General features: G+C 43.7%; 1 protein-coding gene across 1 annotated transcript in view; it reads left to right on the forward strand.

Annotated features, from left to right (window-relative positions):
* Positions 1 to 4,722: 4,722 nt before the first annotated feature.
* LAMB3 (laminin subunit beta 3) overlaps positions 4,723 to 27,696 on the forward strand; it is a 56,966-nt gene continuing 33,992 nt past the window's right edge. Inside the window, exons 1-5 of the mRNA XM_083508816.1 lie at positions 4,723 to 4,773; positions 8,111 to 8,258; positions 9,208 to 9,324; positions 10,819 to 10,875; positions 12,276 to 12,430. Coding sequence (XP_083364942.1) covers positions 9,276 to 9,324; positions 10,819 to 10,875; positions 12,276 to 12,430 — 261 coding nt within the window. The 5' untranslated portion in view covers positions 4,723 to 4,773; positions 8,111 to 8,258; positions 9,208 to 9,275. The remainder of the gene's footprint in view (positions 4,774 to 8,110; positions 8,259 to 9,207; positions 9,325 to 10,818; positions 10,876 to 12,275; positions 12,431 to 27,696) is intronic.

The following is a 27,696-nucleotide window of genomic DNA, read 5'->3' on the forward strand; positions in this document are numbered from 1 at the left end:
ATTTTCTATTATTTCTCTCTGAAAGGTTGAAATTTCATATTGAAATCCCAACTTTTTATCATTTTTAAGTATTACATTGAGCTGGATGGAGCAATGGTCCAACTCAGTATAAGGCAGCTTCCAGTGTCTTCAGATATGCTTGGTGCCATTCCTGTGCATCTTGTAAGATCACATTGTTGGGGGCACACATTGTGTCTAGCAGCTCTTTCAGCCAGACAGCAACACTTTCCAAATATTGCACAGTGTTATTTTTACCCTTGTCTATTTACAAGGCATAAGAGACCATTGCCACATCTCCCAGTTCCACATGGTTTCAGTATGGGCAAAGGTCAGCAGTACGTGGACTTTGGTTCCTGAAGGATAATGACTTGCTGGTTACTAGCATGGAACAGAGATTACATAACACAGGTGGCTGATGCTGCAGACAAAAAATGACTGCGTTCAGAGGAGACGGGGAAAGAAAAGGACTCTGGTTATTCTGATGGTTATTGTAGGGTTACCAGACATCCCCGGTTCCTGGGGACATTCCCTGGATTTGCAATCTGTCCCCAGACAAATTTTGTCCCCAGAAAGTCCCCAGATTTGCAAATCTGTCCCCAGGAAACGTGGCAGCAGCCGCCTCCACAGCCCGGAGCCAGCCTGGTAGCGCAGTTGGCTTTGGATGGCTTCAGGAGCTGCATGCTGCCGCCACCACTGCCAAAGGGGAACCAGGGACATGTGGTGGTACAGATCTCCTGCCCACTTCCCCCTTTGTTTTGACAGATTGGGGGAGGCTTGGGCGTCACGGGTGGGTGGCCGTTGCCCAGGAGGGGCGCAAGGCGCACAGTTTCTCTGCCGGGCAAGGTGCAAAGCCCTTCTTTCGCACCCTGTGAAACATAAATGCACAGTTTTTTAAAAAAATTGGGCAACAGATGCCCACCTGCGACTCCCGAGCCTCCCCCGATCAGTCAAAACAAAGGGGGGAGGATATTGGGGGAGGCTCGGGAGTCACGGGTGGGTGGCACGCTGTTGCCGTTTTTTAAAAACTCTGTGCATTTATGTTTCACAGGGTGCAAATGAAGGGCTTTGCACCTTTATATAATATGCATGTGTGCTTGGGCCCAGGGTCTTTTGCCTCACCATCCCTACTACTGACTCCCTGTTGCTACTCAGCTTAAAAAAAAAAAGGGGGTCCCTGGATTCATTGGAAAAAACTGGTAATCATCGGTTATTGGGAGAGCGGACACTTAGTTCAGGGATTCTGTTTTAACCAGCCAGTGCATGCTGATGCCATTCTCCTGCAATTCTGAGGGTCTCTGCTTACCTGTTAGTTAGCATTTGAAATTCACCAGGTGCCAGGTTCATTGTGCACCTAGCTATCAGCCACTTGTGACCAAGTGAAGATGCCTGGGGACCAGGATGACGCCCAATGTCTTCACTATTTGGAGCTGCATACCTGGGGATCCTTGGATCCTGACTCTTTTCACACACTAGCAACACATCCTCTAGAATTCTATCTGTTATATTTTATTATCTGAACAATCAGAATGAATTTCAGGAACCCAAAGGCTGTATTGAAAAATACAATTTTTGAGCCATCTGACCCCAAAATGGCAACTAGTAACTCTGGTTTAAGGAGCCATTTGGCACCTAGCTTATATATCTGAGTTTCTAGCTGCATGTGGATCCTGTTAGATACCCAACCATGCTGACTGCTGGTTCCTTGCTCGCAATTAGCTCCTGCACGTCTTCTTACAGAAATTGAAGATATGGTTGCTTCGCAGCTGTTGAACTTCCTTTCTCTAGAGATCTGAAAGAAGCTGAAAACTAGTGGGTGTGGGGACACTTGCATGTATCTCAACCATCCTTTTTCTTCTGTTGCCCAGTTTTCATTTCTCTCTGAATTCTGTCATTTTGTTTCCAGTAAATGGAATGTAGTCATTGCAGTAGACATTTAAATTCAGCAATGTCAGCCTTGGCTGTCACTCTGACTGCAATATTGGTCAATAAGCCCAAACAGGAAACATTCCAGTCCTGTTTGCTTAGGGTAGGGGTTTTTTGTGTGTAAATGTATAGACAAGCTCAGAATGGTGTATCCGTCTAGTCAGATGGGACTTTAGCCGTGCAGCAATACATTGGTTGTCATGCAGAGTCCCATATTGCTAGACTATGGTCAGCTGATATCCAGTAGGCGAGACTTGAGGTCAGTTGTCCAGTTAAGAGGTTCACATTTTCCCCCAATGCAGATAAGATGAAGTAGCAAGAGAATATTAAAAGAAAATTGGAACACATGGCAACTTGCAGAAGATCACTGCATATCCATTGTAAAAATGCGTTAAAAATTGGCCAAACCCGCCCTCAAGAAAACAGCTATTTTCTGTTTTTTGTTTTTGTTTTTAATATTGATTGTGAATTGCATGGAAATTGCTGAAGGCTAAGGCACACATTTTACAAGCAAACAAACAAACAGTTCTACATTGTTGTAGCCCGGCTTCAGCTGGGGAGGGCGGGATATAAATAATATTTATTATTATTATTATAACAAATGAATAAATCTCTATTGCTCAGTTCAGAAGTTTTGCTTCATGATTATCTCCACCAATAATCAAACAGTTCAGGGCAGAGGAGCCAATGAAACACCTATGATTTCCTCAAGTAGAGATGCCGCCACAAGAGAAAAGGTGTGGGGTGCCCTTAGAGGTTCTCTGCCTTCTGCATAGAGAGACCTGCATAGAATTGGACTGTTAGCAATTCAGTATATCTACAAAGAACCTGATCATACTGAAGTAGCAGTAGCAGTAGCAGTAGCAGTAGCAGTAGCAGTAGTTATTGTTACTATGATTATGATTATGAATATGAATATGATTTATTTATTTACTAAGTTGTAGAACTGTCTCTTCCCTCCTTACACAGCTTTAAGCGAAAGCTGAAGATGAAGCCCCTTACCCTGGTTTTTGGCATTTAAGATGTACATTTTAAGGACCTGCCTTAGTCCTGTGATTGTAAGTTGTTTAAAACTCTTTTTAATATTGTCTTTTTAATGTTGTGACCCACCTTGGGACCTTAAGGAGAAGGGTGGATTACTAACAACAACAACAACAACAACAACAACAACAACAACAACAACACTTTCCAAGATAGCATTTGCATCCTCTTATATCTTGTACTGAAGAGGCTATATAGATGTTTTGCTTCTAAATAACAATTTTAAAAATCATGTTATTCTCTTAGGTACATTCGAAAGCACGTCAAAGTGCAAGTAGATAAATAGGTACCACTCTGGTGGGAAGGTAAACAGCGTTTCTGTGTGCTGCTCTGGTTCGCCAGAAGCGGCTTAGTCATGCTGGCCACATGATCTGGAAGCTGTACGCCGGCTCCCTCGGCCAATAAAGTGAGATGAGCACCGCAACCCCAGAGTCGTCCGTGACTGGACCTAATGGTCAGGGGTCCCTTTACCTTTACATAAGGGATTCTCTTTTCTTTATGTTATATTAATCAACTGAAAATTTAAGCTGCACAAATACATTTTTTAAAAAGAAACAACTCAAGCCTGCTGTGTATTATTTAACAGGCTTGTTCTGTGAATAATTGTATCAAAAGCTATGAACTTAAATAATATTGTTATGTAACTTTCTTGGTTGCTCCTTTGGGGAGGGGATTATTTCATATTCATCACCAACTGCTGGCTTTTATTACTGAAATCCGCATCCAGGGTCAGGAATATTTTTTTTAAAAACACACTACACTATTGAATTAGTCCCAGAACAATTTATTTTTGAGGACGAGGGAAGGTTTGGCTCAATAACGCTTTCAAATTATTTCATGGGAAAGACTGTGGAGATGATGATGATGATGATGATTTTCTATACTACTTTATATTTTAAAGAAGAAAAAAACTACAAGAAAACAACCCAGAATCAAACAGTGTGAAGGAGATGAAGTGCAGAATGCACATTTAATGCAGCAAAGTTAACCCAAAAAGAAAATTAGCTATGCCTTTCAAAAGAAAACATTATTAAAGGAAGTAAAATATAAAATGCACATTTAAAATAGCATAATTGGCAAGAGAATAGAAAATTATGATGTTGGCATCCGTATGTCTCAGGAGACAATGAAAGAGTGAACCTTCAGGGGCAAAGTCAAACCATTGGAGAGTTACAACACCTGCTGTGACTGGAGAGACAGATAAGGGAGAGACATGTTTTATCACAGATGGGGCAGAAGAAGGCACCGGTTTTTGCAGAAGCATAGAGCATATCTGCTGCTGTTGCTGCCAATCCTGCCAAGAGTGGTTCATGGTGGGCAGCAGCAGTAGAAACTCAGGCTTGATGACCTGGATCTGTGCTAAGATACAGCCCAGATGGTCTCTGGCCTCTTCAGCAGCCTCAGCTTTTGTAGCTGGAGTCAGTCCCGACTCTTCCCTCCCAGGCCACATGGGAAAAAGTCTGCTAAGCAGGAAGCAGGTCTTCCATAGCCAAGATGGTACAGAATAATGCTACATTCCAGCACAAACCTAGGATCTATCAAGACTGGTTGACATAGCGCTTTAAGTGATAATAGGAATCAAAGACAAGCCCTGCTGGACCAGGCTAAAGACCCATCTAATCTATCTTCCTTTTCTCACAGTGGCCATCCTGATGCCTGTGGGAAGCTCACAAGCAGGACTTGAGAGCCACAGCACACTCCCCCCATGGGATTTCCATCAACGGGGGTTCAGGGCCATGCTGCCTTCCTTGTGAAGGGAAATGGCAGAAGGGAAGGAAGACAAAGTTGAGAATGAACTTTGACCTGCAGGTGAGTGTCTACTTAGTGCCACTGAACTGCAACAGGAGATCATTTATAGCAAGTTGGCATTTTCATGTCAGCTTATCATCTTGTGAATCTCCTTAGTGTTTGATGGCTAATTCTCAAAACAGGAAGCAATAATTTAAAAGTACTGATTCATACCCAGTGTGATCAGAAACTTGATTTCTCTCAAGGTCTTTGTTCACATGCATTGGGTTATATTTGGAAAAGTGGATTGCTGCAGGGATAAATGGGTATGATTTGTTTTTCTTAGCTCCTCCAACAGAGTCCTTAAAAAAAAAAAGGCAAAACAGTTGCAAACACATGGATGACAATCTCATACTGCCCGGGTTCTGGGATCTTCTGGAGAGACCCTAGAGCATCCTATTAAATTGCAGCAGCTTAGCCTATGGGAGCTCAGCAAAGCCATGCCAAGTTTCTAGCCCATTTTGTGAATATGTATGAGACGGTGTTATGGGTTGATATGCAAGTCTGCTGTTTAGTTGCTGCTTCCGCCCTTCAGTTTCCTGTATGACTAGGTATTACAGGGAAGAGAGGCATTTTCTTATTTTGCACCGAGTTTTTGCAACTGGTGTTTGTAGATTAGATCTCTTTATTAAAATTCCTTTTCCACATGTACATCTGATATTCATGCACCAAGTTGAAAGAAAACAAGCTCCCCCCCCTCTCTCTCATTTTCTAACTGCTAATCTTTCCTGACAAGTTGAGAGCTGTTGACTGCAAGGTGGTTTGTTGAATCAAGATTCCACACTAAAAAATTTGGCGCCGCAGCATTAGTAATTGGAGTCTGAGCAAGCCCTACAAAAGCAGGCACACCCAGACTCTCTACCCACTTACCAGCATTCTTGCCACACCCAAGAGCAGGAGAAAACTCCCAACCAAGCCTTCAAATCTTGTAGCTTTAGGAGACAGTTCACCATCTTCCCTTTTTTTAAACCCTGGAGCTATAGATCTTGATTTTCATTGAAAATGGAGTTAGGTCAGGGTGACAAATCAATAAATGCTTGAGAAAGCACTCTGGTCCTGTACGTTTTGGAAATGAGAACAGAGAATGGTTCTTATGTGCTGTAAAATGTGGCTCAGATAAAATAATACACAACAGCATCTGAGAGTAAAGCACCAGTGTTTGCTGGTTGCTGTAAATGTAGTGCTCGGGTTAGGAAATGGTCTCATATCAGGTCAGGCTCCTTGTCCATCTAGCTCAGTATTGTCAACTCTGAGGGAAGGCAGCTCAGCTCTCCAGGCTGAGAGTCTTTTGCATGTTTAGACCCAGAGACCTCCCCCCTAAATAAATTCACACAAATTTTAGTTTTGGTGTTTGGCAGAATTTAGGCCACAACTTTATTGATTACAGAAGGTGAGTGGTTGCACAGGCTCTGGTTCGACTAGCTCTCTTCACCCTTGCAGGCAGCGCTGACCCAGGGCACCAGCATAGGTCAGCCAATGGTGAACACCTGTGTAGGCGAAAAGCTGGGAACAGACTATGTTCACCACCCAGATGCTCCCCTGGACTCAGGCATGGGCACAACCCCCTCTCGAGGGTTGACCAAACCAGTTGAGTCCCTGGATTCCTTTAATGGAATACCCTTCACATAGGGATGGCAAGAGCGCTCTCCCATCCCTATCACCAGAACCAGTGCCTATCCACAACCTTACAAGTTGTGACGATTTGCTACACTGCAGGCAAAACCTAAATGGCAACAGCCAATCAGCCAAGTGGGGAAATTCCTGCTGTGCCCCTGTCCCAGCGACAGATGACACATGACGGCATAGCAAGGTCAGTCGCACAATGCCCTAAAATTAGTGAGAGGGAGGTGGGTGTTCTGAATGCATGGGCTGAAAAAGAGGAAGCTCTGGGTCACATGCATGGGTATATATAGGTCCCTCAATCCATTTAGACTGCGCCCCATTGGCCAGATTGAACCCAACATCAAGGGACCTTCCAATCGGGTGTTGTGGCTAACCCATCCAACCCACCCACAACACAGGAGGTCCGTCTCCAGGTCTCACCACAACACGTGCCGTCTTTTAGGGAGGACACGATCTGCCTCAGAGGTGGGAACATTTACTTTATTTCTTTTATTAGAACACCAAGATACACAAGCTAAAACTATATGCAAAAGACATCCACTTAGAATTAACAGGGTGCCTCTGAGCACATTCTGAGCCTAGAAATTTGTTTTCAGTGCCAGACCTGAATTGAACTCACAGTCTGAATTGAACATACTACTTCTTTATATATCCCCAGAGAACTAGAGGGCCGTTTGATAAGCTATTTGAAGTTCTGTTCCTATCCATGTTCTATTCCAACTGCTCATATATGGGAGGCCCTGAATTTTTTTAGAGTAGAGGTTGTTGTTGTTTGCTGGTTCTCCTCCTGTGCCTTTTTCTGTTCTGATGTGACACCCAGAAACCTAAGCAAGTACAGCTGTTTCCAGCACAAGATGGAGCAGTGGGAAAGGTTATCTTCCTATGCTTAGTTTTTGCATATCCAGCAGATGCTTAAAGGCAAAGGAGCAGCGGCAGTAAGAAGTCCTCAACCCTATTTGAAAGCAGAAAAATGAACTGAAATGCGGGGCTTTTCCAGGCGCTGGCTTTTCAGAGGGTGGAGTGGGGAAAGGCCACACAGTCATCAGTAATCCCTCAGTTATCCTACCTGATGACCTAATAGGTGCAGCTGTTATGAGGAAATCAGAATATCCCAGGGTGGCAGAGTGCAATGTTTTATAGGGAGAAGTCCCTGGTTTAATACCTGACACCTCGCTGCATGTACAAATGCTCTGACTGGGTATAGGTACCTTCCTAGGTTCCACAAAATGTAAATGTAATTGTTACAAAACAGCTGACCAGTGGCGGAGCAAGCTGATTGGGCACCTGGGGTGGCGCATGTGCCCTGTGTCCGTGGGGGCAGGGTCAGCTACCCATGGGGTGAGCCGGGGCAGGACGCTCCAAGGGGGCCTCCAAGGAGTCCGCCTGTCTCCTCCCACTCAGCAGCCTTACAGCTGAGGGGGAGGTGGGGGGCGGACCGTTTGGGGCAGCGTGGAGCCTGCAGGTGCCCAAGCCACTGTGTCACTCCCAGGAGAGACACTTGGCTTGGGCGTGCTGCAGACCCGCGGTGAGTGCCGCCCAGCATTTTGTCACCCCCCTCAGTGGTGACACCCGGGGTGGACTGCCCCCACCGCCCCCCTTCCTCCGCCCCTGCAGCTGACCCCCTTTTTGCTCTAGAAAGCACAACTGCCCTCCATCCACCCAAAAATGCTTTTGGATTATACAGTGCTATTTTTCTAGAAAAAGAGATGCCAGAACTCACCATATTTTTCCACAGGAGAAATAAATGCACGCTGGACACAATAGTGCTATCTGACCAACTGAATATGCAATAAGAGGCAGAGCTTCTTTTTCAAAGAGTTGTGTGCCATTAGCCTGCGTAATTCAAATGAATAAGAAATGAAATTCAGTCTAATGAATACTGAGTAAGTCACCTAAAGAAATGCACCTTTTTATTTTCACCATATCCATTGCTCTTTTCCTTGAATGAACTGGACATTTGAATGAGATTGCCAGAAAAAATGTGGCTGTATATTTTATGAGCACTGTTCACATGAAATATTACTCCTAAATAAGTGAAATGTGACCCATCTCTCATTTTGGATCAAGAGTTACTTGACTCAGAGTAACCTTGTTGAGACCAAACTCCTGAGGACATAATTCCTTTTCATTTATTTCATTTTGGACCTTTCACTCAAAGGAAGAGCCTTGGATAGGGATGCACAAATCTGTCAGTTTTCTTTTCTTTCACTTTCTCATCTTTCCAGTCTTAGATTCAGTTTTCCACATTTCTGCCTCAGCTTGTGATTTTATTTTATTTTATTGAAAACTTCCCCCATCCTGAAAATTCACCAGCCTTTTTGTTCAAATTTCTCCTGTTTATATAAGCAGTTCTCCCTAATATAATGCATATTTTCACTAATATGTGCAATTTATTGTACATATTCCCCTAACAGACACATTTTTGTATAATGCAGAACTGCATTTTGAGAAGTGTGACTTTAGAAGGAAAGCTCTGCATTCTGGAAAGTGTGAATTAATCCTAACTGCACCAAATTCCTCCATCTCTTGGGTGGTTTTAGAAAACCAATATTCTTTTGAAAAGATTTACTTTGGAGTTATGGATTCCCTTACTTATGGGTACAACAAAGCAAAACCAAACTGCTCTCTTCCTGCTGTTTTAAAAGTTACTGTGACATATTTTCTTGAATTTATGTCCTTTTCTTAGTGGATGAAAAAATCCATAGTTCACATCGGTGAATAAACATGTGCTCATTGTCTAGGAGGTATAATGAGTTATATTGTAAATGGGTGTGTCTGTCTGAAGAGATCATTGAATCACTCCTTGTATCATTATTACTACACCCACAACAGCTTACTTCCCCAGGTGAGGCGTGTTTAAAATCGGAGATTGAAAGCACAAGAGGCCAGGTGTGGGATTCATGTTGACCCCAGCGAGCAAGAGGAGGAAAAATCCCAGAGAAGAAGCAGGTATGTTCTACAGAGTGTGGGATTGGGAGCTGTACATTATCCCACTTGGCACAGCTTCTGTGGCACAACGGAATTCTGTATTTTAGTTGAGAAACTGCTATTGTGCTTCTAGCAGGCTGTCGATTCGTGATTGTGAGGATTTAGTTACAAAGCTTGCATTGTTTAGTCAAGTTTTGAATCAGTTATTCTAGGATGCTTGCAACATTTCCAGAAAGGTTAAGGGGGATTTTGCTATCCAGAATGAAGTAGACAAAAATAAAAATAAAATAAAATAAAGATAAACGCTGGGAACAATAGCACACGCTGCAGGTAAAAGTTGAGAAAGTAGCTTGCTTGCTGTGTCGATTGACAATTAAGAGTTATCTGTTTGCCATGTGTTTGTAGACTGATTTGTAAAAGAGAGCTTCAGAGGCAGCAAATTAGTCAGTCTCTGAAAAATAAGGTTCTCCAAAGTCCATGTGGAAATTTAGGAGGTTTTTTTGTTCCCCAGAGAGAATAGAATGAAAGAACTCAGCTGCAGTTGATTAGTGCTTCGGAGAGAGTCTTATCTTTTATGTATTCAAAGAGGTTTTATGCAAATGCAAATAGGCAAAAGGTGAACTGAGAAGAAGCTATTATGTCCCTAAGCTAAAGAGGGCATCTTTGAAATAGCCACATTTTAGAATCAGTCTCTCACACGAGCAAGCTGGGCAGTGAATATTAGGCTGTGCATAACTTTGGCCTAGTTTTGCATAGGGTGCACAGAAATGCAGATGTGAGCCATATGAATTGCACTGTCAGTCTTATATTAGATGTATGTCAAAGTGCAACTGAATGCACAGTCAGCACTACAGAAAACTTTTATTACTGATCCTATTGTTCCATTTGCATCTTCAGCGTTAGGAATGAGCTGTGTCTCATAAATCATTGTTTCTGAATTTAAAGGGGGTTAATGCTGATACGTTCCCAGGCAGCTGACAGTTTTTCCATGACTGCATTTCCCCATTCACTGCCATGAAGAAGGCATTTGTGTTATATATATGTGCTTGTCTGTCTATCTGTCTATCAAGTGCTTTTTTCTGAAAAAATGTTTAGGGATACTCTCATTTTCCTACTCATATTGAAATACTGCCCCTCAATGAGGCCAAACCCACAAGATGTTTAGGGATATGCCCCCCCAAAGCACTGTATCTATCTGTCTGTCTGTCTGTCTGTCTGTCTGTCTGTCTGTCTGTCTATCTATCTTGCACAAAGCTGTCTCCACCACTGAAGGGACTAGATAGCTGTCTTGGCTAGAGGAGGCCTGTGTGACAATGTGCATTTTATCCCTTCCATCTGCTTCCTTCTGCATTGAGTTTGCACTTCTTTACATTGCAGATGCAACCACAGTGAAATGGCATAATTGCAGACCAGTGGTGCAAAGCTGGTAATCAGAGATAAGTTAATGGGTTGAGGGATTGTCCTTTTCTGTGTCTTCATCTGTGCCACTGAATTTATGCTTTACATTCATTTCAGGTGAATTTTTAACTTTGCGAAATCTCAGCATCATGTGGATATTTCTTTTTTTCCTGGGTAAGTGTTGGCATTCTAAGCATGCATCTACCGAAAAGAAAATGAAGTCTTTGAGATTTGTTTTTCGTGAACAGCACAGAGGTGAAATCACTTGTCCAAGATGGTTGGATATAATCTCTAACTGAAACTGGTTAAAAATTGTATGCATTCTACTAAAGACCACTCACAATAAGTACTTGGTGTTAAGATAGGGACAACCCCAACCTTGGTATCTGCCAAAATCAAAATATGCTACTGAGTAGTAGGCTGGGGCAGAAAGTATAGATGTACTGCGGTAGCAGACTGTGTAGCAGGGCAGAGGCGCTTACCTGACCTCCTGGCAGGTGAGTCGCTGCTGCTTACCAGGAGGGGGACGCGGGTGGTGCTGTGGTCTAAACCACTGAGCCTCTTGGGCTTGCCAATCAGAAGGTCAGAGGTTCGATTCCCTGCAGCGAGGTGAGCTCCTGTTGCTCTGTCCCAGCTCTTGCCAACCTAGCAGTTTGAAAGCACGCCAGTGCAAGTAGATAAATAGGTACTGCTGCGGCGGGAAGGTAAACGGTGTTTCCGTGCGCTCTGGTTTCCACCACAGTGTTGTGCCAGGAGCAGTTTAGTCATGCTGGCCACATGACCTGGGAAGCTGTCTGTGGACAAACACCAGCTCCCTCGGCCAGAAAGCTAGATGAGCGCCGCAACCCCATAGTTGCCTTTGACTGGACTTAACTGTCCAGGGGTCCTTTGCCCTTTACCTTTTTTTACCAGGAGGGGGAAAGGGGCTGTGAGGTTACTGTGGTGAAAACACGCAAGAGAACACTCAGAGGGATAGTTCAGTTGGTAGAGCATGAGACTATTAATCTCAGGGCCATGGATTCAAGTGAAATATTCCTGCATTTCAGGAGTTGGACTAGATGAACCTGAGGGTCCCTTCCAATGCTTACAATTTTATGAATCTATGAATGATCAGCATATTACTCGTATCAGTTAAAAAGATCGGTGGCTGTTTGACATAATAGCATAAATAGTGCTTTTGAGTATTTAAGGTAGATACATTATCTCAGTAATCCTTACAACAACCCTTTAAGGTGGTCAGTATTGAAGAGACCTGTACATATTGCAGATGAGGGGCAAATGTGCCCAGTCCTGTACATGTCTAATCAGAAGTAAGCCCTGTTTAGTCAACTGGGGCTTACTCCCAGGATGGGCGTCTGAGTGACCACCTTGATGCCATTGAGTCCACAGCAGGAAGTGAGATTTCACATAATTGCTTCTAATTTCTAGTTACCGGTAATTCACAACCATACTACACCAGCTGTTACGTTATCTCTGACGGCTTCTGGGAAACCAGCAGGTTCTACGTTGCTATGATGATTTTTTAATCTCCTTTTGTCTTTATTAACTGAAATTTGGTTCTTGTTTCATTCTAGCTTCACCACACCTCCTGGCTGCCCAGTCTACCTGCTCACATGGGGCTTGTTACCCACCTGTGCGAGACCTTCTGGTAGGAAGAATCCATCACTTGAAAGCCTCCTCTACCTGTGGACTTGTCCAACCGGAAACTTACTGCACTCCATATGGGGAAGTATGTATGGCATAAGTAGCTTTTATTTGCACAGGAAAGGTACATTGGCTGTCATTTCGTGTTCACCGCTGAACAGAAATTGCAGTATTTAAACACTAAGGGGCCTCCTCAACTTCCCAGAATATGCAATGCCTGGTTGCAGAGAAGTATCAGAATTTTAATCAGGCTTAAAGGCAAGGAGTAAAAACATTAGATATTTCCCATAGGCTTCAGTTCTCCTCCATAACACATCTGACAGGGGCCAAGTTACATGTTGCAACAAGCAACATGTTCTGTATGTCTTTTCTGCTTTGATTGGTGCCCTTATTTGGTCAGTCCCTATGTGCCTCGGCATCAGGGGAAATTTAGTCTCCTCATGTTAACTCCTCATGTATTCATATCTTTTTGTTTGTGTGTTTTGCCCTTGCTCATTGAATGTCAGAGACATTCAATTTTTACCTGTAGGAGTTTCTTGATTTAGGGCCTATGAGCACAGAGGTGGTTTTTCGCAAAAATAATAATTACGTAATTTATATCCTGCACATTCCAAATAAATTTATGTTCTCAGGATACCCAACAGAGTTGTAATTTAAAAATAAATAAATAATGTGTGCAAACAGATTTAGCAAATGGAAACTAAAATGGCTCATTCAAGGAGATAGTATCAAGCAGGTCTGAGTTAGAGAATGCTTACATTAGCAGTTCTGGAAAGCCTGGGAAATTAGAAATGTTTTCCCATGGCACTTGAATGATAGCAGTGAGGTCTTTAGGTGGGCCTTCTTTGAAAAGGGCGTTATAATAGCACTCTCTCTGGTCGCCACAAACAAAAATTCAGATGGCAGGTGATGGTCTCATCAAGACATAGGATTTCTGCTAGGAAAAAAAATGGCAACCCTATCAGTATCTTTATTGATGCCTCGCTGTGTCAACTTCAGCAGTTAAAAGAGCTAATCCATTAAACATTGGTCAATTTACATCTATATCTATCTATCTATCATCTATCTATCTATCTATCTATCTATCATCTATCTATCTATCATCACCTATCTCTTCCCTTTTCCTAAGGTGGGTGGAGCTGGAGCTATAGGAGTCTTGGTGTCTCACTTTCTAAGCAGCCTGTTTCTGTTGGTTTCCTATTAATCTGCCACTGAATAAGTCTGTGTGTGCATTCTTAAGAGTCCAACAGATCATCATGTATGGATCACACAGGGCTGGTTCACATGTGACAGCTATGCAGTGGGACATTGGAAGGCACCTTGAAATCATACAATGGCTCACAGTTAATGAGAACCCAAGCCTCTGTAAGTCTCTACATGTGCAGGGGCTACATGCATAATCTACTCCTTACCATTTTTATGGTGGGTGGGCTTCATAAAAAGGAACTACAGGTAATTACATTGTTGTTTCTAGAAAAAAGCCCCAGTTTTCATTAAATGCTAGAGTATGGTAGGGTAAAGCTTGTAAGTCTAAAGCTTGTTCCTGTGCCCCACGGCATGGATAAATTATGTACTAGGGCCCTGTGTAAACAAGGCCATGCATTTGTGGAGTCTTGCACCTTGAGAAAATCAGATGATCTCACCAAGGCTATAAAACCTTTACCTGTGTTTAGGGGCTGTCCATTGTATTCCCCTGCCACCACTGTTATTCCATGTCACCAGCTAACCCAATAATTCTCTTGCCTTTTATTTTGATTAAGTGCCAAACAAGTGGACAAAATGTTATTGGTGGAAAATGAAACTGTGTTGATAGCAACTCTAGTTTTTTCTCTGAGCATGTATTGGCTCACAGGGATATATGGTTAAAAATGGATACAACAGGAAGGCAGAGTTATGAGGTGTTTCTAAGGAGGCCTGAATCAAATGTTGCGGTCATGGCCCATCTGTGGCTGAGAAGGCAAACTTGTTTTACCTTTGTGCATGAGAAGAATTTTTGTGCAGTAATACCCAGGTAGTTTACAAGGAATTTGATCACCACGGCAGGTCAGTATTGTGCTCAGGGCCAGATGTAGGTTTGGTGACGTCCTAAGCTACTGAAGATAATGGGGCCCTTTATATGTCCAGCTGTCCTTTGTCAACAACAAATTGTCGCTGTTTTTTGTGTTGAATATATGCTATATGGTACCCTATATATAGAAATGAGCAAACCAGTGATATTTTAGGGAGCAGGCTAGCAGGTGGAACCTATTAGTTACATCATAGGGGCCTTTACAACACAAAACACTGTTGCTGTATGTAGGTTTTATTTTATTTGTTTTTTATCTTTGATTTTGGAAATGTGCATCCAGTTTTTCCCCTTTAAATTTTTTGGGGGCCCCCAAGAGAGTGGGGCCCTAAGCTATAGCTTGTTTAGTTTATACGTAAATCTGGCACTGATTGTGCTCACATTCAGCACTAAAGATGACTCATAATAGGAACTGTCTGGATGTTACCTTCAAATTTGGTCTCCCAAACACACACACTTTTCTGTGCTCTCAGTGATACAGTGGTACCTTGGGTTACATAAGCTTCAGGTTACAGACTCCGCTAACTCAGAAATAGTACCTTGGGTTAAGAACTTTGCTTCAGGATGAGAACAGAAATCATTAGCTAAAGTGGTGCTTGAGGTTAAGAGCAGTTTCAGGTTAAGAACAGACCTCTGGAATGAATTAAGTACTTAACTCCAAGGTACGACTGTAGATCAATAGGAGAGAAACCACTTTTTCCATGAAATGAAGAATTCCACCAGGTACATTTCCATTTTGCACGCAAAATGATGCCCCCTGGATTTGAGAGGACTGGGACATGGCAACCGTCTTCCGACTTGGCATGCACCAGCCACTTGCTCTGTATCAGCTCTGCAGTTTAATAGGTCAGTGCTGTGAAGACAAAGTGGCAACAGTTTCATCATCCATCTGCCCTTCCTCCTTGTTTTGGGCCCCAAGCTTCCTGGTGTACTGTTAATGAGGCTGTGTATCACGTTCTTCACTTTTGTGCCAAACGGTGGAAAAGTTTTAAAGTCCCTTTTCCCCCCCTTTGCAACCTCTGCACAGGGTATGGGAGGAGGGGCTGCATTAGCTTGCTTGCTTTCCTCACACTCTGCCCTGCTGGCCAATGTGCACTGTCTGAGTCTGGTGCCAATCAGAGAAGTGTCCCAAAGTGTGTGTTTTGTGTCCCAGAGTCTTTTGCAATCCTGGTAAGTTCCGTGCTGATGGAAGCACTCCAATCCCGAGCCTCTCGTCTGCTGCCTTTGCTTTGGCTGTGATTCCCTCTAACCTTTATACTTTGTACCCCCACAGAGGCAGCCTCTCACCCAGGTCTAGGCAAAGTGCAGCCTCCACTTCCACAATTGCAAATTATGCAAAAGGGGGCATTTATCCTGATCAGTGATTTGGAGGTGCTTGACCTCAGACTCTGGCTTGCCAAGAGATAAATCTTGGGTCCTATTAGAATCCTACATTATTTTCCATCTCTTTCTCATTCTGGGTCAATAAAAATGTGTTGCCAAGGTTGCCAGTGGCAAGGCTGCTATGCATTTAACAGCCATGGGACAGGCAGAGGTTTAACTGGTGATGTTTTTTCTAGCACACAGAGTCATGAGGAGGTGTTCTTCAGTTGAAATTCTGTCTGTTCTGCTCCTTAATTAAGGAAAAAAACCTTTTAACTGCACTTTTTAACAAAGGTTTTTAAAGCAGTTTCTAATCTTAGAGAGTAGTAAAAACCAGTCAAACATCCAGTTTAAACGGTAGCTGGCTATAACTTAAAGTGAATTTGTTTTTATTGTGTATTATGTGTTAAATTGTTGTGACTCACCCCAATGCAATAAGGAGTGGGATAAAAATCTCCCTTATTTTATCTTCACAACAACCCTGTGAGGTAGATTTTAGGCTGAGAAGTACCGGCTGGCACAGGGGCATTCAGTGTGGATTGTGGCTGAACAGGGATTTGAACACAGGTCTCTTCAGTCTCCACTCAGCACTCTAACTACTTAGGGTTAGGGTTAAAGGGATGAGAGCCCTCCCAGAAAAAAGTGGCAGCTCTGGGGGCAGATCATCGAGCTGACTGAAATCATTTAATTAACCTCCTTCTGGTACCTGCTGTAATGGTGCCTCTGTAATAGGCATGGTGCCTCTGACCGTCTTTCAAATAGTGGTGGGAGCATTAAAATATTACAGTATGATAGCATTTTGGATAGTTTCAGCGGCAGGGAGGGAAAACAGCTAAGAGGCTGGTTGAAATATTCCATTTTCAATCTTTATGTGAAGTGCCTTCCACAGTTCCAGTTTTTTATGGTGAGGCAGATAATCTTGGAGGCTTATACATGAACTCGCCAGTCTAACTTTCCTCAGCGTTTATTATATGAGAGGCCTTGGTTATTAAGAGTGCTGTTTGCATTAGGTCAAGGACATCAGACTCTCTCACCATTATCTTGCCTGGCAGTGAGGGGGCTATTAATACACGATAATCACAAAGAGTGAGAAGATGCTTTTATCATCTGAGATATGGCAGGATAAGAGAACTATGTCCGTGTGTACACACACACACACACACACACACACACGGTAAGCCAAGGAAAGTGTCAGGTACTGTCTGTGGGGCCTAACATACTTCAGTTACTGCCCAGGGATCGGCAAGGTTTATCTTGCCTGGGCTGGATCGGTCCTGCAGAGATCCCTATGTGGGCTGGATTGTGTGTGTGTGTGTGTGTGTGTGTGTGTGTGTGTGTGTTTCCGGCATCTGCACAGATGTGACTTCTGGCGCCGCGGAAGCGAGCCCCCATTCCGCCTTGCGCTGGTTTAGCGCAGCACGTGAGCCGGTGGCTCGGTTTGGGAGCAGCTTGTGGGCTGGTCAAACGACCTCCGTGGGCCACTCTCAGCCCATGGGCCTTAGGTTGCTGACCCCTGGTTACTGCCCTAAGCCTGCTTACTCAGAAACAAGTCCTATGGAACTCAGTGGAACCTACTTCTGAGTAAACAGGCTGAGGACAAGAATATAAATCATAAAAAAACCAGGTGAGTTACGGCAAAAGAGTTACAGCAACTTTTCAAGACTGGTAGAGGTGGTACTATACATAGCTATTAAGCAACTATTCATATTTGTTCTTCTTCCTTGGCTTTTATCATAAGTCAGAATGGTATAGTGGTTAGATTGTTGGTCTAAGACTGGGAAGAGCTGGGTTTTGATCCCCACACAGCCATGAAGCTCAGTGGGTGACCCTAGGTCAGTCACTCTTTCTCAGTCTGACCCTCTTTGCTGGGTTATTGTGAAAAGAAAACACGAGAAGGGCGGGGGGGGGGGCATGTGCACTGCCCTAAGGTGCTTGAAGTAAGGGCAGAATCTTAAAAAAAAATGTAATGTCAGAGCTGGGTGAAAGCAACCTCAATTTCTCCAGCCTCTCCAGAAGCCACAAATTTGTGGGTGTCAATTTTGCTGGATATTATCCAGAGATAACAAACATTTGAAACATTTTAAACACCCACTTTTATAAAAAAACAAACAAACAAACCTGTGTCTCATGAAACCTCATATAGGTTATTAATATTTCCATTTCATGACTATTGAACTGAGGCATGCAGATAGGGATATTCTGAAGGCCTTTTCAAGTTTCACTTGTTTTGTGGGAAAACATGGCTTCAACTGGCATACTCCAGAGCACAGAATTGGGAGCTTCCAGTAACAGCAACAAACCTTTCCACTAGGGCATTCCTTGCTTGCATCACCTTTTTACAGGGATGTGCTGTAACCTGTACAGTTCAAATCCTTGCCGGCATTTCCTGGCCTTTCCGTTTGTCATCTGTTAAGGCTGTTGGTCTTCTGCAGAAGCCCATAATCTTCATGTGTGTTTCTTTGGAGTGGTAAGGAGACAGCACTGTTCAGCCCAGCATTCACATAAGAATGGCTGGCTGGTGTGTTGTGCTTTCTCCAATCTGTTGCTTGATCAGTCCCCCCCACCCCAAGTTTCTTATGAAGAAGGGGGAGAAAAGGCTGAGTGAACAAGTCTCTGAGACGAGCCCTTGCACGTTTGCCAAATGAAATAGGAGTTAGGGTGATTGCTTCATCAGATTCAAGCAGCACCACTCTCTAGATTTTGATTGCAACTTGCTACTAATTCTTCAGATTCTGTCCAGTCAGGGAAAATACTAGGGTACACACCAAAAGCTGCTTTTGGCATTGGGTAGAATTTGCTGATTGGACTTGCTGTGGTTGGATGTGGATGATGAGGGATTCGTTGAGTGATTGATTATATATCTATGCTACTTTTCATTCAAATGAATCCCAAAGCAGCTTACGATAACATGACAGAACATAATAGAACATCACAAATACAGCATAAATCTCATAGAACAATCAACAAATCATAGTAAAACAATCAGTCTATAAAACTATGTTAATAAAGCAACAACTAAAAAAATAAGGTAAATATGACAATTAAAGCGAAAATCATGTTATACGATTAACAAATTGATACAGCAGTTAAAAACTGTAAAACAATATAAAAAAATAGCAACCGAAATATAAACTGAGCACTGCTTCAAAAGTCTGCTTAGCCATTAAACTCAGAGGGAGACCTTTGGCGAGTCACAAACTCAGTTTGTTCTCAGTTGTACTTGTTTCTGTAAGGGGAAAATGTTATGCTACCCTGAGCTTCTTGGAAGGGTGATGGGGTATGAACGTGATAAGCACAGGATTGACTTTTGAGTTGTAGTCAGAGAGATGAAAATAGGTGAAACTATTTGTGAGTGGGTGGGTGTGTCTCTTAAACATCACCAATAAAAGAGGAGAAAAGAGAAAACAGTTTTGCATAAAATTTGCCTGTGCTAATTGATATGTATAGATGTATATTTAGAAATATTACTATAATTTAAATAGAATGAATCTCACCATAGTGGAGAGATTGTGATTGGGGATCTTTTCTGCATGTTCAGTCAGTTGCCCAGTACTGAAAGCTCAGCTGATGGTCAATTTCAATGCCCCTGCTCTCACTTCTTATGGTTCTTTATCTATACATTAAATTGGATTTGGATTGGACAGCTCTTACAAACAGAGGGCTGCCCTCTCTAAAAGAGGACACAGGGCCATCCTGAGCAGAACAGTTGTCTGAAGGAACTGAAAAACTGGTAACAACTTATGTGTATAAATGATAATATTAAGATAGGCTGGTTTTTCAAAAGACCTTCAGGCACTTAAGCTGTCCTGGTGCCCCTCCTGGCTGTGGTGGCACTGCTGTTCACCAGAACTGTGACAGAGCACATAGGTTGCGGGGGGGGGGGCACCAAGTTGGCAGCAGTGGCAGGTGCAAGTGTGCCGGAGAGTGGTCCCAGAGAGTGGCAGCACCACTGCAGCTGGAGGATGGGGCAGCGGTGATGCCTCACCTCATGCAGCGTGACTGAACCTAAGTTGATACTTTGCAGGGAATCAGGACTGCTACCTTTCTCCTTATTTAAGTCCCATCCTTTGCAGCTGTATGACTTATTTTACTTCAGATAATGCCATGCTACCTTTCAGGGCGAAGCCCTTCTGAGGTGCCTCACACACCTAGCAAAGTCTTTGGGTTAAGATATGGCTGTTTTTAAGCCTGATACCAAGCAAATTTACCTTTCAAAGTTCATATGGTGACTATATATGCATGCACTGTTACAGTATGTACTGTGTGAGTCATTCCACTCTGGCACATTGATTAGCGGTTTACATACACAAAGTGTGCACTGTTACTAATTTCCTGCTGCCCTCAAATGCTCCTGCCTCGTATATGTTTGTTTAAGGCATATGCTGTTAACTTGATTATTAGATCAGCTGGTAAATCTGGCTTTTAATCAGGGGAAAGCAGCAAACTAAATGGTATAATGTTGATTTAAACAGCTTGATTTATACAGTCCATTGCTCTTGAAAGGACGGCGCTTGTGTCCTTGCACGGCATCTCTTAAAAATGTCAGCCTATAAATCGCATAACAGGGCCCTCATGGGATTGGTTCCAGACGGAGCTGAAATCATTACGGCATGCAGAGTTAAGATCAATTCCAGCATTTTTAAAGGTACTTGAGTTAAGATTACAGGCTGTTTCCCCATTCTCTGTGCAACATACTGGGAACGGGCCAAGCTCATTCTTCTAATTTAAGTGAGGCCTTGTCAACATCACTGTGTTAGAGGCAGTATCTCTAAATGGGCATGCCAAAGCTGCAAAATAAGTTTTCCACAGGCACTGTGCATGAGCGATATGTTTCAAGGTGGGGCTGAGACGAGACTGTGTGGCTACAGGTATGTGTCAGGAAGTTTAATCTTTTTTACGGTAGTGGAATAACCAAGAATGCATGGTGTATAGTTGGTGAACATAAGCATAGCCTGCTGGATCAGGCCAGTGGCCCATCTGGTCCAGCATCTTGTTCCCACAGGGGCCAACCAGTTGCCAATGGGGCACCTGCAAGCAGGACATGAGTGCAACAGCATCCTGCCCACCTGTGATTCCCAGCTGCTCATATTCAGAGGCATGGCTCCTCTGACAGTGACAACATGGAACTAGATCTAGAACTAGAGGACAATAGGGAGCTTGTAGTCTTCCATCTGTAGCTGGACTACATTTGTAGACCCCTACCACCCCTGGCCATTGGCCGTGCTCACTGGGGCTAAGGGGAGCTGGAGTCCCACAACATCTGGAAGGCCATAGGTTCCCCAAGGTTGGATCAGGGGGTCCCTCTGGACTGTTGTTTATTTGCAGGAGTATTCTGCAACATGTCATTGATAGAATGCAGGAGTGGTGGAGTGTTTAAGAGGTTCCTGTTAGAATGGTTCCTGTTCACTCACTGCTTGGTTTTGCAGTTTTGGCTGACAGCAGGTGAACAAAGAAACATGGCTATACATTTTGCACAGCAATAACTGTTTCTCTCATGCTCCAGCCTAAGAACTCCAGCACCTCATGATATATTTGGCGGGGGGGGGGGAGAGACTTCTGCCATTTGTTATGTTGAGCTTTTAGGAATTCATGCTTATCACTGAAAGAATATTTCAAATTACTCAGTATCACTTTATAAGCACCCAGCTATATTCAGGGTTGAGCAGATATTGTACATTCCTGGGGCTAGTATCAATTTCCTGGAAATCTTGTGTGTAATTTTCTCTCTTGCCTCTGTCCATTTCATACAGTGAGAACTGCTTTTGTTGCCACATGACATTTTTCCTACAGGGATATAATTTTCTGTTCAGCAAAAAGTATGTGTGCATGACAGTACACACGTTTTATAATAAACATGCATGCTGGGAAACTAGTTAGTACCTTGACTTTTTTTTTAAAAAAAAGCAATGGTAGCTATGAGGAGGGAATTAATGGGATAATATAACATCATCTTTGACACCCTGGATGGCATTCTTGGCCAACACTCCCCTTTCTTCACAGAGATGCAAAGTATCTGAGAGCTCTATTTTTGGAGCTGTCTTGTATGATGCGACTTGATGCTATATTTTCACTGGACTTAGGCATATAAAAAGAGTATTGTGTAACCCAGCTTTAATGGATGACCTTGCTCTGGGCTGAAATATAATTCCTCACAGTCCAGATCCTGCCAATTCTTGATAGATCTTTTCACACTCTCTTTTTCTGAAAGTCTTAAGTAGCATCCCAGCTCCTCCCTGACACATTGAAGCCAACAGTGAATAGTTCCATTAATAGCACAAATGTAAGGCCATAGAAAACTTCAATTTGAGAAGCTGGTTATTGACAGGCTGGGATTGAGAGATAAGGCCAAATACGTGACCATGAAGTGCCCCAACCAAGCACCAAGGTTTACACATGGGCTTTCTCATGCTAGAGGAAGCAAGGTAGCTTTGCTGAGATGTTGCAATTCCGCCTTTGGTTTAATATGCACCCACATGTTCCATTAACTGGAGAGACTATACATATATTTACTCACTAAGTCAACTTAATATTCTCTCCTTGAGGCGAATGACCTTCCTTCATTTCCAAGGTCACTGGGATAAACAATGTGCAAGTTCATCTGAGGAAACAGGCCTCTGTGGAAGTGCACAATGTGGGTGGGGGTGAGTGTTTTTTGCAGCAGCTCAGCTATTTGCCTTGCATTATAATGCAAGTGATCTGCTACAGAGAGGCACATAATGCAAAAAGCACCCAAACAGTCACACATAAAACTGCTATAAGGAGCTTGTATGAACTTTGGACTTGGACTAAAGCTGCTTGCATTCATTCCTCCTCCTGCCTCTCTCCTCACTGCTTGACTGCATGTTTAATTAGGGTTTAATTGGGAAGAGCCCCAGTTTGGTTTGGTATTCAGCCAAATTGGGGGTACAGCCCTGCTGTTTTATCCTGAGTATAGTTCTGCTGCTTCATGTCTGGCTTTCAGGAATTTCAGCTTTTCCTGAAATGTTCTTACCTTACTGGGTATTCCTTTGCCACATTTTTACACAGGACGTTTGTTTGTTCTTTAAAATATGCTTTCCTCTTGGCTGCCTATTTTGCAGTACCACAGCAGTTGATTTGCCAGCTAGCCAGAAAAGAACAACAACAGCAACAACCCTGGCCTAGTCTGTCCCTCCTGGGCTTTTTGCTGGCATCTGATATATAGAAAATCAGCCCTGGAGTCTTTTCATAGCATGGAGCTAAATATTATCACAGGCTAAATTGCTGCAGCTCAAATTGCTCTTAAAGGGACAGTGTAAAAACTGGTGAAACCCCACAGAGCTCTCTTTCACCCCCTGCCCAATTTATTTACATCTCAGATGCTGGGGAGCATGGCTATATGCCCCGCAGAGCCCTCCTTTTGAAAGTTCCTCTATTTGAAGGGCTGTCCAATCCATGTCCACCTTTATAGAAAAAGAACCTGAATCCCGGTCAGACCAAAGTGCTGGGGGTGAATGGGGCAAAATATGCAGCCATGCAACTTGCTCAGTGTTGAACTTGCTCTAAGACTATGTATCTTATGATGCAGTGTTATCTCAATGCAAAAGAAAAAAAATAGGGGCCCAACATTCAGCTGGAAGACAAAGTAGTGAATTATGAGGGTGGAGCTGGATGAATTCCATGGATCTGTCCATGGTAATCCACTCCTTGCTGCAAGCATGATGATCTAACTGTCTTGATGGTTCTGACTCATCACCTCACAGACATTTATCTGCTCAGCTGGACATACAACCTAGAATTAAGGTACCTGCATGAACAAGAATACTTTTTCACAGTTTTCCCCCTATTCAGAAGTGGACTCTATGCGTGGAATTTATAACCTTTGAAAACCAAGCCTTTTACATCACTTTCAGATCTTTAAAGCCTGGTTGTTGCCCCCCCCCCCCCGCACTGCAAATTAGAGCTGTGATTTGCAACTGGGGAGGTTTGGGGCCTGGGGGAAGCCCTCCTTCTCCATGCCATTTCCGTCTCCCATATCTCCCTTCCCCTGATTGCTTTCCCTTGAATTTAGGTTCAACACTCAAGCCTGTCCTGAAAACATGGATCTAGAGTGGGTGTGGGGAACCTCACCCTCTGCGTGCTGCTGAACTACAACTGAACTGGACATACAACCTAGGGTCAAGGTACCTGCATGAGCATGAATACGTTTTCACCCTGGCCATGTTTGCTAGGGCTGATGGGTGTTGTAGGTCAGCAGCATCTGAAGGACCAAAGGTTCCTCACTCCTAAAAGTAGGCTGGTAGGAGTGTTACTGCTAGGTCTATAAATTTGCATAGGAGAAACAAATAGCCTGGCATGAGGCTCAAGTGCACTGTGCAGTTCTTCTAATCATAGGTTAAATCTGAGGTGGAGAACCTGTGGACCACAGCTCCTGTCATCCATGGCCACTGGCTGATAGGAGTTGGAGCCCAGTAACATCTGGAGGGTGCCAGGTGCCCCATCTCTGGGTTAGGCAAACACTTGGAGAGAAAATAGGCAATGTAAAGGACTGAATAGGCAATGAGTGAGATATTATAGTGCACCCTTCCCATGGGATCTCTTGGTTCCAACTGGTTACCAAAGGCAACAGAATGAAAGAAGTTGACAAATGTTCCCCACTATTCCTTATCTCCTGGTGATAGGGAAGAGTAGAGGACATTGGTTCAGGAGATCTCCACCATTTTTCTCATGAGTAGGCCCTTGCTTCTCTGTTCCTGGCAAGGGGACTAGCCGGCAGCTTCATGTCCTCTCCTTCCTGGTCAGCTGCAAGAAAAACACAACTTTCTGTGGCCTCTGTGGTTAGGCTACTGAGCCCTCCACAGTTTGAGTTGTTTCACCTCCTTGATCCTCTTGCCCTCAATTCCTGTGTCCCATAGCCTCAGTACAGTGGGAATACTGTTTCCTGAGCCTACCCTTCATAAGCCTATATTCTTGATCATAGAGATTGTGCCCTGTTCATTTAGCCACAGCCACACTTGACCCCGAATAAGTGGCGAGTAAGGGATTTGTGCATTTCTGTCAAATGTCAGCCTTCCCAATTGTGATGTGTCCATTATATCTGGCAGCCAAAGCGCTTGGTAGAGATCTTCCAAAGCAGGGTGACCTTCAGTTCAGCCAAAATAAAATCCATAGTTTTAGTTTCTGGGGCAGGGACCCTATCTTCCCAGAGGAACTTTGAGACACACACCTCCTCATGAAAGCTGCAGTTTCAACAATGGACAGAAAATACCCTCCAAAGCAGTGGAAAGGTTACACAGCTTGCTCAAGAAAGCAAACGTCCCATGCGTCTGCCCCCAGTGTTAATTTTAGCCTCCCCAAATATTGAAAAAGAGCACAATTTCGACACTGTGGTGGGTTGCCACATGAAATGATTATTTCAGGGCCCAAGTGTTTCAGTGTCTCGGCATGGAGGCATCCAAACTTGGTAGGCAGCACATCTGGCATTAGCATGATCTTGATTTGAGGGAACGCAAGGTCCTGCTGGAATTCTAGCAAACTTTTTGCACAGTATATTGTGCTAAGCAAAAACAGGCAAGATTTTAAAGGGTTCCATCTTTCTGAGAGAGCCTGGGAGAAGGACAATCTCCCTTGGTGTTTCAGTACATACCTTATTCACGTTTCCTTGAGGGAAACTCATACAACAATGGCAGGAGCAGGGGTTTAAAACTGTAAGGAGGAACCAGTGATGGGAGCAATCTTCAGCTATTGTCCTGCTCCATTTCCTCCAGCCGGTCTGTGTTTCACCTGTGGCCAGGTGAAAGCTGCTGGCACCAGAGGAAGAGATGAAGCATTGGAGGCTGTGCTGGATGGTACCTGCACATTTTTGAGCTCATTGCACATCGTGCTGGAATGCTGGAAACAGCATACAAAACCCTGGATCATCAAGACCACGTGCAAGCTAAGAGTTGCATCCCAGCATCCTCTGTGATATTATAGGACCAGAGTAGACAACATGGTGCCCTCCACACACTGTAGAGTCCAACTCCCATTAGCTCCAGCCAGCATGGTCAGGGATGGTGGGATTTGTAGTGTGGCAGCATTTGGACAGTACTATGCTGGCTATCCTTGTTGTAGGGGATGCTGGGGTATATCACCCCTAGCTAGCAAGGCCAGAGCTCAGGGATGATGGGAGTTGTAGTCCAACAACATCTGGGGACCCACAGGTTGAGAACTGCTGCTCCAGTGCATAGAATGTGGCAAAAAAATATGTTTATAGCAGAAGTCCGTCTTTCCTTACAGGAAACTCCATAGTATTGCGGGACATGTCATAGGTATGGAGTTCAGAGGGAACTGGGGCAGCTTTGATAGTAAATTAAAACGGATTGGGTTAGATAAGAGTATGCTAGATGAAAGGTTCCTGTCCTAAATATGAACCTTGTAACAGGTATTGCTGAGCAATGATGAATGAGCTGAGGGTCCATTATATTGAACCTCTGCACCTGTGTAAAGGCCATAGACTTCTATAACTGCACCCTCCAGGTGTTTGCCTCTGCCTCCCCTCTAAAAAGTTCTTTTTAGAGGGGAGGCAGGGCCCACTGTGTGACCTTGGGCCAGTTTCAGTCCCTACCTCACAGGGTTGCTGTGCAGATGAAATGGGTGGAGAACTTTGAGCTCCATGGACGAAAGGTAGGATATAAAAATGTAATAATCAATAAATAGGCATCTGCTAAGTCACTAGATAGCCTGGTTGTTGTTGTTTTTAAAAAAATCTTTAAAGAGTCAGGACTTAACCGGATCTGTCATCTTTTAGTATTTGTTTGCCAAGTTGGGACTGAAGTCTCTCTAAGCCATTTGTGCACAAAACCATTAGGGGATATCCAGGCCTGGCCTGCTTCTTGAATTACTCACTCCAGCTGAGGGATGACATTTGCTCGGCTTGACTTTCCACCCAGTAACCTTTCACCGACTGAAGCTGCCTAACCTCTGCTTGACTCTTTTTTGGGGGAGAGGGTGTTAAAGGGTCTAGGTTCAAACTATCTTGAGATTTAGATAAAGGTTCCTTTGTTTGCCCAAATGAAACATCCCGCCACAAAAGCCTGACCAACCGCTGCAAAGTTGGGTACTTGTGGCTAACCTTCTGCTGCATGGCAAATATTGTCACAGGGACATTTTTGGCGGTCTGAAGACTTCTCTGATTAAATTGAAGGTGCAAATTTAATCTTGTGTACCAAACAAAGGATATAAACTGGTGAGCCAGAATGTACTGTTCTCCTTTGTGTTTAGGGGGATCTGAAGTTGAGCAAATACTAAGTGGCCACATGTGAAACTGGGGGAAAGAAGTCAATTTTCACCATAGTTGAACAGTGGGTGTTCACCCCTTGATCTGAAGCCCATTCTTTTTCTACTCTGTCATCCTTTAAACTAGGCAACTAGTAAAGTGGCTCTATAACTTCAAGGCATGTTCTGTTTTTTGTTTTTAAAAATCTGTTTCTTGACAAGCTTGACATTTCTTGACAAGCTGTCCAAATTTCAGAGTGTAGCAGTGGTTACAACCCATGTCCTCCTACCCTTTTGCTCGTGCCCTTGGACCTCATTCTCCGCATCAGGGATAGGGAGCACGTGACTCCCCTGATGTTGCTGGACTACAATTCCCACATCCCTGACTATTGGCCATGCCACCTGGGGCTGATGGGAGTTGAAGTCTAACAACACCGTGAGAGACTCCCCATTCCGGCTTTACACTCTAGAGCAGCCTTTCTCAACCTGTGGGTCCCCAGATAATGTTGAACTACAACTCCCATCACCCCTAGCTAGCAAGGCCAGAGCTTAGCGATGATGAGAGTTGTAGTCCAACAACATCTGGGGACCCACAGATTGAGAACCGCTGCTCTAGAGTTTCCTTTATCTCTACTGTACAGTGGGCTATAGTATATTTTTGGCCAATAAGTAACAAACTTTAACCCCCAAAGCATCCCATGAAGAAGGAT

Source organism: Podarcis liolepis (genome assembly GCF_965112155.1).
Source record: "Podarcis liolepis genome assembly, chromosome: 6".
Taxonomy (NCBI): domain Eukaryota; kingdom Metazoa; phylum Chordata; class Lepidosauria; order Squamata; family Lacertidae; genus Podarcis; species Podarcis liolepis.